The 12099-nt window shown below is 35.9% G+C and overlaps 1 protein-coding gene across 2 annotated transcripts in view; it reads left to right on the forward strand.

Annotated features, from left to right (window-relative positions):
- Positions 1-12099, forward strand: part of ZSWIM5 (zinc finger SWIM-type containing 5) — a 213750-nt gene that overhangs the window by 186679 nt on the left and 14972 nt on the right. For both annotated transcript variants that reach the window (XM_032361603.1, XM_032361604.1), the window contains exons 9-11: positions 839-1099; positions 1311-1446; positions 2487-2644. In XM_032361603.1, coding sequence (XP_032217494.1) covers positions 839-1099; positions 1311-1446; positions 2487-2644 — 555 coding nt within the window. The remainder of the gene's footprint in view (positions 1-838; positions 1100-1310; positions 1447-2486; positions 2645-12099) is intronic.

Here is a 12099-nt window from a genome sequence, read left to right on the forward strand (position 1 = left end):
TTGAAAGTAGAAATTATGACTTACTTATCTTTGTGATCCCAGCACTTAGTGCAATACCGCTCATTTAATAGTTTTCCATAAATATTTAACCAGATAAGTGAAGAAGAAAGAAAAGAAACAAGACTCTAAACCCCTGTAAGACTTTAAACCTGTGCTCGTTTTCTAAAACTTTGAACCCAAGAGGTGGAACATAGAAAGTAATAATTACAAAGAAGTTGCAAGTGTTACAAAGTAATAGTTTAAATGGATGGATTTGGATCTCTCTGGGTAGAGATACAGTGGTTGTCCCCAATCTGAGCTAGAGCTGCCCTTATCTTCCCTCTAATCACCTGAAAAGAAATCATCATCTTTGGTCTGTTTCCTCTGCACAGTGACACTTACGTCTCAAAAACCTGAGACTGTACTTGAAATATATTCATCAAGGACGTACACTTAGCTCCTTTCACATACCAGACCCTGGAGATGCACAGGGCAATAAGATAATGTCTCTTCCCTTTACGTGCTCATACTCTAGTGAAATAGACAAAAAAAACCAAAACCAAACAAACAAACAAAAACCCAACAGATAATCATGTATTACATAATGTGTTAGCAAAAGTTTAATATAAGATCCACTTCTTCCCCAACTGGTCTAGCCAGTTCACATATTGGGAAGGAGTTGGGAATCTCTGTGGCTCTGTGTAATCTTTTTTCAGTATATTTTCCTTACTGCTCTGGGGTTTTGACTCCGCTTCCCTGTGGCATCTGCTGACCTAACTGTTTTCCAAAGTGGGAGGGAGAGAGGAGCAAAAGAATCCACAGAACTGACCTAAAGAATCTGGTCCCATGTTGCCCTCAGATATGAATGAAAGCAGGCCCCCTGTATACCAGCATGTACCTGTGGCTACAGGCTGCCCAAACAGCCATGAGTCCTACCTGTCACTGGCCCTGGAAGTTGCTCTGATGGGGATGGGTCAGCAGAGAGTGATGCCTGAAGGCCTCTACACACAGGACAAGGTGTGCCGTAACGAGGAACAGCTCCTGAGTCGACTTCAGGAGCTGCAGCTGGACGATGAGCTAGTGCGAACACTGCAGAAACAGTGCATCTTACTCCTGGAGGGTAAGTAGAGAAGGGTTTTGTCGTAGTACCTTAGGCTTATAACTCTGAGTTCCTCTCTGTAACAGAGTACTGTACAGAATCATTTTTTACATTAAAGTATAGTTCAAGTTCCCAGGGCTAGCAAACATGTGAAGGATCCTATAGCTCAAGTCCAGATTGGCAAATAGAAGCATGTAGATAAATAACTGGCTGTCCTATCTTCTTCCTGCAGGAGGCCCCTTCAGTGGTCTAGGAGAAGTCATTCACCGAGAGAGTGTTCCCATGCATACCTTTGCCAAGTATTTGTTCTCAGCTCTGCTGCCTCATGATCCAGACCTGTCCTATAAATTAGCCTTACGTGCCATGAGGTGGGTAGCCCTTTCCCAGCCCAGCTGCTTCCATCAAAGCAGAAATCTCCACTGCTCTTTTTCTTTATCTCACTTTCTTCTCTTTCCCTCTTTGTCTCTTCTATTAGACCTGAAAATACTGGACCAAGCACACCCTAAAATTACTCAGGCATATTCTTATTATCTAGGATTCCTGTCTGGAATGACTTGCTGGTGACTCACTTGGCTCCCTGGTTGTACTCCTGGTGGGTCACCTGAGAAAGCCCCTAAGTTTTTAGTAGATATGGAGCACCCAAGACCTGAGTATCTTTGTCTCCGGGGCCCATTAGGCAGCATGAGAATGGGTTTGAGCCCTTCTGTAGCTCAAATGAGTCATGGTTCCTAGGCAGAGGTCACCAGATGCATCTAGAAGAAATAAAAATAAGTCTTTCTATACCAGAACTTGAGAACAATAAGTTATGAGGATCTTGTTTTCAAACTAGAATAGGATCCTTAGGCAGGTGGACCTCTAGGATGCAGTAGACCGTACAGAAGAATTTTAGTTAGATCAGAAGGCTGAGAGAGCTCTTCACTTCAACCAGAAAAAGACTGCAGAGGATTCCTTAGCATATGTTTCTTATACTTTAAAAAATAATTGTAGGGCTTTCAAACTGCCTTTCAAATCTATTTGCAGTAAAAAGTATTCAGCTTGAGTTCTACAAGTACCCAGACATTCATCTCACATACAGTATAGTATTCTAAGTTTTAAAACCTTTAAGGCTCAGGGTGCCTAGGTCCCTCAGTCAGTTAGGTGTCTAATTCTTGATCTCAGCTCAGATCTTGATCTCAGGGTCATGAGTCCAAGCCCTGTATTAGGCTCCATCCTGAGCATGGAGCCAAGCCCTGCATTAGGCTCCATCCTGAGCATGGAGCCTACATTAAAAAACAGAGAAACAATCTTTAAAGCTCTTAGTTAACCCTTTCTTGCACAGTTCTTCCCCAGCAAAGAACAAACTTCTCTAAGGTGGCTCAGAATGTAAAGGGTCTGGATGGTGGCTGATGACTCTCCCTGGGTCTTCTAGGTTACCTGTTCTAGAAAACTCAACTTCTACAGGCGACACTTCTCACCCTCACCATGTGGTGTCTGTGGTGCCCAGCCGTTATCCTCGCTGGTTCACGCTTGGACACTTGGAATCACAGCAATGTGAACTGGCCTCCACCATGTTGACCGCTGCCAAAGGTGAGCATAGATAGAACTTAGGCTCCAGCACCCCCACTATGCTGGCCCATTGATGGTCTATCAAGCGCTTGGTCTGTGGTCTCCTAAAGAAGAAAAGCTATTCTTGACTACTTAGAGTGATAGGGATCCCCACTTTGATTGCTGTCATTAGAATGAGCACCCAGGTCCAAGACAGAGTTTTGCCTTTGTTACTAATTGTGGGATGCGGAGTATGTAGAATGAAATCATCTTTAAGATAACTTCTAAATTTAACCTTCCATATGATGTAGTCACTTCGTCTTTGCAAGCCTCAGGTTCAAAATCTATAAAATGGGATTCATTGTCAGTGAACCTATCAGCCTCCCCAGGGCCGTTGGAAGATCCAGTGAAGTCATGACTAAGAATTATAAATCTCTATAGATATGAGAGTCTGTGATATTTCCAGGGCTCCTTGTCCGAAGATAGGCAGCTAAGATGGACTCTCACATTTTCAAACTCACATACTACCTCCCTGTTAGCTAGGTAGGTTTCACCACAAAAAGAAATGAAAACAAGCCCCTGAGAAGCTATAATGAAATACTAGCTTGTGTGGGTTGCAAATATTTTTCTGATACTAGGAAACTATGGATATTTTAAGGTACTTTTTATTAAAAAATAATTTCAGGTTGTGTCTTATTGCCCAAAAAATATATGTTCATTATGGAAAAGGTAAAAGATACAGATAAATAAATATGAAAATGATCAATACACCAACACAAAACTTGAACAAAGGATATGATCAGATAGTCAAAGGATATGATCTGATAGTTCACAGAAAAGAAGATACGAATAACTTTTGAACAATTAAATACCTGGACTTCCTTGAGAAATGCAAATTAAAATTACCCTGAGATAACAATATTCACCAATCTTATAGGCAAAAATCAATAAACTTATTAATAGGCATCCATGTGGGGGTGATGTTGGCAGTGGTGTGGCATGGAGTATCAGATTCCAAGCAGGATCAGATGACTACAGATCTAGGACGTTCAATTAACCTCAAGCACTAGAAACCCAAAGAAAACTTTATCAAGGGGCATCATAATCAAATTGTTTAAAACCAGTATTAAAAGAGAAAATCTTACTTAAAAGTAATTAGAGAAAAAAGACATATTATATACAAAAGATTAAATGTGAGAGCAAGTTTCTCACTTGAAACAGTATAAACCAGAAAAAAAGTGGAGGAAATTCTTTAAAGTACTTTTAAAAAACCGTCAACCTAGAATTCTACACCATTGAAAATATATTTCAAAAACAAAGGTGAAATAAACGTTTTCAGACAACCTTAATTGAATTAGAGTCAACAATAAAAAGATATCTGGAAGATCCACCAAATTGGGGGGAATTATACCACACACTTTCATATAACTCACTGGACCAAGGGAAAAAACCCAAGATTAGAAAATGTTTAAACTGAAGGAAAATGAAAGAAAAGCATATTATAGTTTTTGGAATATAGCTAAAGCTTTACTTAGAAGGAAATTTTTAGCATTAAATGCTGTATCTGAAAAGAAGAAATGTTTCGAATCAATGATCTCTGTTTCCACCTTAACCGGAAACCAGAAAAAGAAGATGAAATGAAATTCAAAGCAAAGGAAAGGAAATAATAAAGATCAGAGCATAAATCAATAAACAGAATATAGAAAAAAAAACAGTAGATAAAAATCAATGAAACAAAACACTGTTTGAAAAGAAGAGTAAAATTGAAATCTCTATTCAGACTGATCAAGAAAAAAAGAAGACAAAAAAATCACCAATCCCAAGAATGAGAAAGGTGACATCACAACAAATTCTAAAGATATAAAAATGATAATAAAGGAATATTGTGAACAATTTTATGTCAATAAATTAAACAACAGAAATGAAGTGGACTAATTTCTTGAAATATACAAACTACCAAAGCTCACTCAAGAATAAAGATGATCGGGGCACCTGGGTGGCTCAGTGGTTAAAGCCTCTGCCTTCAGCTCAGGTCATGATCCCAGGGTCCTGGGATCGAGCCTCACATCAGGCTCTCTGCTCAGCAGGGAGCCTGCCTCCTTCTCCTCTCTCTCTCTGCCTGCCTCTCTGCCTACTTGTGATCTGTCTGTCAAATAAATTAAAAAAAAAAAAAAATCTTTAAAAAAAAAAAAAAGAATAAAGATGATCTAGGTATATACCCAAAAGAAACAAAAACTTGGACTCAGATACTTGTACATCAGTGTTCATGGCAGCATTATTCACAGTAGCAAAAAGTTGGAAATGCATCTATAAACAGATGTAGAGATAAACAAAATGTGATCTATGCATTCAATGGAATATTAATTTGGCAATAAAAAGGAATAGAATTCTGATACATACTACAACATGGATGAGCCTTGAAAACATGCTAAGTGAAATAAAACAGACACAAAAGGAGAAACATTATATGATTCTGCTTATATGAGGTACCTAGAACTGCCACAGCAGGGAAACATCAGTGGTTGCTAAACTAGAGGACATTTTATTAGGAAGGGGATATCTATGTAGTCCCAAAGTATCTCTCTACAAAGCACTTAATCAATCACAAAGGAAAAAAGTACAAGTCTACTATAGAGCAACCTGGTAGACATCACTTGAGTAAAGTGGCCACAGTTAATATCATAAATTCAAAGGGACAGAAAGCAAAACAGAGGAGAAATTCATAGAGACAGAAAGTAGGACACAGAGCCTGGGGAAGTTAGTTATTATTTAATGAGTACAGAGTTTCTATTTGGGATGATCAAAGTTCTGGAAATGCATAGTGGCCATAATGTACAACATTGTGAATGGATTTAATGTCATTGAATTGTACCCTTAAATGGTTAGAATGGTGAATTTTATGTTATATATATTTTATCACAAAAATAATAAATAGAATTGAACATCAAAAAGAACTGAATTGTAGTTAAAAACCTTTCTACAAAAAAAAATCCAGGCCTATATGGTTTCACTGGTAACTTCTACCAACTATTTAAGGAAAACAACAATTCCATACAAACTTTTCCAGAAAATTGAAGAGGAGGAAATATTTCCCAGCTAAATCTATGAAGCCAACATTACTCTGATACCAAAACCAGTCAAAAATCCTAAGAAGACTACAAACTAATAATATCCTTATGGGCATAGGTATAAAAATTCTTTTTTTTTAAGATTTTATTTATTTATTTGATAGAGATTACAAGTAGTCAGAGAGGCAGGCAGGGAGAGAGGAGGAAGCAGGCTCCTGCTGAGCAGAGAGCCAGATGTGGGGCTCGATCCCAGGACCCTGAGACCATGACCTGAGCCGAAGGTAGAGGCTTTAGCCCACTGAGCTACCCAGGCACCCCAGGTATAAAAATTCTTTTTTTTTTTTAAAGAATTTATTTATTTATTTGACAAACAGATAACAAGTAGGCAGAGAGGCAGGCAAAGAGAGAGAGAGGGAAGCAGGCTCCCCGCTGAGCAGAGAGCCTGATGCGGTACTCCATCCCAGGACCCTGGGAACATGACCTGAGCTGAAGGCAGAGGCTTAACCCACTGAGCCACCCAGGCGACCCCAGGTATAAAAATTCTTAATAAAAATGTTACAGCTTGATCCAATAATATATTTTAAAAAGATAAAACATCACAACAAAGTAGGATTTATCTCAAGAATGTAAGGTTAGTTTAACATTCAAAAATCAATCATTGTGATTCACCGTACTAATAGAGTAAAAACGAAAACCCATGGGTTATTTTATCATTTTAATAATACAGAAAAAGGATTTAAAAAAATCTAACATTAATCCCTAATAAGAACATTAAAAACTCTTAAACTAGGAAAAGAAATAAACTTCCTCAACATGATAAAGGATATCTAAGATATAACTACTCTTATACTTAATGGTAAATGATTGAATCCTTTCTTCCTAACATCAGGAACAAGGCAAAGATATTGTTTATTCAATATCAAACTGGTGGTTCTATCCAGTACAATAAGACAATAAAAGATAATAATAAAAGATACCCAGATTAGAAAGGAAGAAGTAGGGGTGCCTGGCTGGCTCAGTTGATGGAGCATGCTATTCTTGATCTCTGGGTTGTGGGTTCAAGCCCCACATTGGGTGTAGATATTACTTTAAAATAAAATATTTTGTAAAAAGAAAAGGAAGAAGTAAAACTGTCTTTATTCTCAGATGACATGCTCATCTATGTAGAAAAATCCTATGAAATCTTAAGAAGCTATTAGAATTAATAATGAATTTAGCAAGGTTGCAGGATACAAGATCAATATATAGAAATCAATATGCCAGCAATGAACAATCAGAAATTGAAATTTTAAAAATTACTATTAAAATAGTATAAAGAAAATATGAAATACTTGAAAATAAACTTGACAAAAGATGTCTAAAAACTATACAATGAAAATCATAAAATACTGCTGAGAGAAATGAAAGAAGACCTAAGTAAATGGAAAGACATACTACATTTAATGGATTAGAAGACTCAACATTATTAAATGTTGATTTTTTACAAATTGATGTATAGATTCAATGCAATTCCAGTCAAAATCCCAACAGCCTTTGGGATAGATACTGGCTATCCGATTGTAAAATTTGTATGAAAATACAGAGGACCTAGAATAGCCAAAAACAACTTCTCAGGGGTGCCTGGGTGGCTCAGTGGGTTAAAGCCTCTGCCTTCGGCTCAGGTCATGATCCCAGGGTCCTGGGATCGAGCCCCGCATCGGGCTCTCTGCTCAGCGGGGAGACTGCTTCCTCCTCTCTCTCTCTCTGCCTGTCTCTCTGCCTACTTGTGATCTCTCTCTCTCTGAAATAAATAAAAAAATCTAAAAAAAATTTTAAAAATAAAAAATAAAAACAACTTCTCAAAAGAAAAATAAAAGTATTAAGACTAACACTACCTGATTTCAAGACTTATTATAAAGCTGTAGTATTCAAAATAGGATTATTGGTGTTAAGTTAGACAACAAATCAATGAAAAAGGATAGTCCCAAAGTAGACTCATATATATGTGGTCAGGTTTTTTCAATAAAGGGCAAAGCCAATTCTGTTGAGAAAAATGATGGTCTTTTCAACAGATATTACAACATATACAAAAATTAACTTATGATGGATCAAGGATCTAAATGTAAAAAACTAAAACTATAAAACTTTTAGAAGAAAACATTAGGAAAATCATTTTCCTTTTTTGGTAAGCAAAGATTTTGGAGATAAAACATTAAAAGTACAATCCATAAAAGAAAAAATTGATAAATTGGACTTAACCAAAATTAAGAACTTTTGCTTTATGAAGTCTCTATTGAGAAAGAAAAGATAAGCCACAGATGGGAGAAATATTTACAAATCATATATCTCATAAAAGACTTGCCTCCAGGGGCGCCTGGGTGGCTCAGTGGGTTAAGCCTCGCCTTCGGCTCAGGTCATGGTCTCAGGGTCCTGGGATCGAGCCCCGCATCAGGCTCTCTGCTCAGCAGGGAGCCTGCTTCCTCCTCTCTCTCTGCTTGCCTCTCTGCCTACTTGTGATCTCTGTCTGTCAAATAAATAAACAAAATCTTTAAAAAAAAAAAAAAGTCTTGCCTCCAGAATATGTAAAGAATTCTCAAAACTCAGTAATAAGAAAATGAATAACCCACTTTTTAAATGAGCAAAGATATGAAGAGATACTCTACCAAAGAAGATACTCTGATGGAAAATAAACACATGAAAAAATGTTCAATATTGTTAGTTCTTAGGGAAATGCAATAGAATCACAATAAGAAAATGGCTAAATAAAAACAAAAAATAAAAACCTATAGCAAGGACTAGCAAGGATGTGGAGCAAGTGGAGCCTTCATATACTAACTTGCAGGAACTTAAGTGGCAAAACCACTTTGAGAAACCATTTCATAATTTCCTAAAAGTTAAATGAACTCTTACACATACAGTCCAGCCATTGCATTCCTAGATATTATGCAAAGAAAGGAAAGTACATGTCTGTACAAATTATTTAATATGAATATTCATGGCAGCTTTCCTTTTAATAACCAGTAACTGGAAACAATCCAAATACACATCCATAGGTGAACAGATAAACAAACTGTGATATAACCATACAGTGGAATACTACAAATATTCAAATGAAAAGGAATAAAAGTTGATACACACTACAACATGGGTGAATCTCAAAATAATTATTGCTAAGTGAAAGGAGCTAGACCAAAGTAAAAACTACATATTGTTTTATTCCATTTATATAAAATTCTAGAAAATGCACACGATAGTGACAGAAAGAAGATCAGGAGTCTCACAGGAATGGGAGCTGGGGCAAGCTATGTTGGAAGGGAAAAAGGGCTCACCAAAGGTGACAAGGAAACTTTGGGGGTGATGTGTATGTTCATTATCTTGACTGTAGTGATAGTTTATTGGGGGTATACATATGTCAAAATTTATCAAGTTTTACATTTTAAAATATGTGATGATTATATGTCAGTTATACCTCAATAAAGCTATAAATAAATGCATAGTTAAGTAATGATGGCAACTTATTATAACTCATTGAATAAAATAGTTTTATCCATGAGTTTTATACTGGTTTGAGCAAATAAGAATAGAGTAGAATGCCAGCTGATGATTGTGGAAAGAATGATGAAATGAGAATATAGCATTCAGAGGGGGAGAGAGAGAGAGACTGTATTTATATATAATACTTAGTTCAGCCTAGAAACATCAATGGATGCTAAAACTAGTGGGTGAACATTTGATTAAGGATATTTACATTATCTCAAAGTATGTTTCCACAAAATACTTGTCAATCACAAAGGGATAATGTGTAACTTTACAGTAGAGAAAGTTGGCAGACATCACTTTAATCAAATGATCACAGTTAAGACCATCAGAAATGGGTCAAGTCAAAATTATATATCACCAGTTAGGAAGCTATAAGAACTTCAGGAAACATCAGACATACCCAGATTGAAGGGCATACTTACAAAATAACTAGTTTAATCTGCAGAGTGTCAAGGTCATGAATGTCAAGGGAAGACTGAAGAATTTTTCCAAAATGACAAAGACTAAAGAGATAGGAAAAATTAAATACAACATATGATCTTGTTTGAAATCTCTTTGCTATAAAGTACATTATTGGAACAATTGGTGAAACTTGAATAGGATCTGTGGTAGATGGTAGTAATATGTCAATATTAATTTCCTTATTTTGATGGTTGTATTATGGGTATGTAGAAGAGTTTCCTTGCTTGCCAGAAGTGTAGACTATTCAGGAGTGATAGGGTATCATTACCTTTGAAAACTTCAGGGGTAAGAAAAGATCTCTCTGTACTATTCTTGAAACATTTCTGTAAGCTTGAAATTATTTCAAAATAAAAGAAAACATTTTGATAAAACATTGTGTTTGCAAAGGTGTGGACTGGGAATATAGATTGGTAATCCTTTGTGGAGGGCAATTTGGCATATATATGAAAATTACAGTGCACATATCCTTTGTGCAATTCATTTCCAGGATTTTATCTTACAAATGTATTTATACCCAAACGTGAAATGATGTTTGCACTAGGTTATTTGGTCCAGTGTTGTTTTTAATTGTGAAATATTTGAAATATTCTAAGTATTCATCAATAGGAGGCTGATTAAGTATATTATGTCCAAAATCTCTAACATGGAATTCCAAAATCTGAAAAACTTTGAAAATCCAAACTTTTTTTAAGATTCACAGCAAAACCTCACCTCCACTGACATTAGGCATTAGTTGTTCCTCAGCACTCTTAGTCACATATATCTTTGCTGTTCACCAGTAATGTGTTGCCTTCTTTGTTTGTGTTGTTGTCATTTTGTCCATTTGAGTTTAATTGTCCTGTAAAAATGTCCAGAAAATTGAAGATAAGAATAAGAAGAAATGGAAGCATCCATCATTTTCAGTAGCACAGAACATAGAGTTAGTGTAGAAGCTTAACCAGGTATGTCTGTGAGGCATCTTCCTAAAGAATAGGGTGTGAGAATTAACACAACATATGACTTGAAAAATATAGTGTTGAAGTTTCACCAATTTGACCAGAACTAATGAAGAACAGATTTCAGAGGGGGAAAAATGAAGATGCTGAAATGACCATGATTGTATAGATTCAACAATGAAGCAGTGTGACTATGCCCCTGATTGGGTTTTGGTCATGAAAAAAGCTAGACTATGTCATGAAGGACTGAACATATTTAAGGTGAGTATAAAATATCAGAATTGGCTGTAGAAATTTAAGAAGCATCATAGTATAAAATATCTGAATATCTATGATGAAGAAGCTTCTACCTACCATGAAATCAACAAAAAAGTAGACACTAAAATTTTATTGACTAGAAATCTAAATAAGTCAGAACTTTGCTACTGAAAGTGTAGTCAGTGGACAAACAACATTGATAACAACTGGAATCTTGTTAGAAATGTGAATTCCCAGACCTACTGAATTAGAATCTCTGTGGGTGAAGCCCAAAAATCTATATTTAAACAAATTCTCAAGATGACTTTTATGTTCACTAAGGTTGTAGAATCACTGAGATGGAGCAATCGGATATCAAAAAAATACGGAATAAAGTATGTGCCTATTGTACATTTCTTGCAAGATAGAAAAATTGCTAAAATGGTGTTAACCCAAAGAAGCATGAGACTAGTAGTGATGACAATGGTGAGATATAACAGATGGAAAAAATCTCCATAAGCAATACGGGGGAAATGTATGAGCATTTACTTGGCCTTGAATAATATGCATTTAGCAGTGAAGATCTTAAATCTGCTTACTTAATTAAGCAGACTGCTTATCTAGAAAACCATATTAGATACATTACCCTAGAACTACACATTTTTAAAGGACATCTATTATAGTGTAGTATTGCTTTATCATTAAAGAACCCCATTCCTGGCCCATCATTAAATACCTAATTCTAATCTTTGGTGACAATAATAACAAACCTGATGAAACCTTTTGTCCAAGATGCTCGAGAAACCAAATGTAGCAAATATTTAGGCATGTGTATGTAGAAATATTTAGTTTGGTTTTAGGTTTTAGGTTTTATTGAATGTTTTCTTAGAAATAAAGAATACCAAGTATTTATGGTCTATATCACACCATTTCATTTCTCAGTTTAAAGCTGTTATTGATAAATAACAATACTTATTTTGCTCTTCATCCCAACTAGTGTGAATATTTATTCATTCACAGTGTGTTTAATTATGGGATCTTGCCCCAAGCCCACTGCAAAGATTATGTATAATGCATACATAAATTATCTTTCTGTAAAAAAAATTCTGAATTCCAAAACACATTCAAAGGGTTTTGAATAAGGAGTTGTGAATCTGTACATCCATAAATGGAATATTATGCAGCCATTTAATAGGAAAGAAGAGCTTTATATACTGATGTGGAAGAATCTCCAAGATATGTTGATATGTGGGGGGGGTGGGGACATGCAAATCTT

This window comes from Mustela erminea, chromosome 10, assembly GCF_009829155.1.
Source record: "Mustela erminea isolate mMusErm1 chromosome 10, mMusErm1.Pri, whole genome shotgun sequence".
Lineage (NCBI taxonomy): Eukaryota > Metazoa > Chordata > Mammalia > Carnivora > Mustelidae > Mustela > Mustela erminea.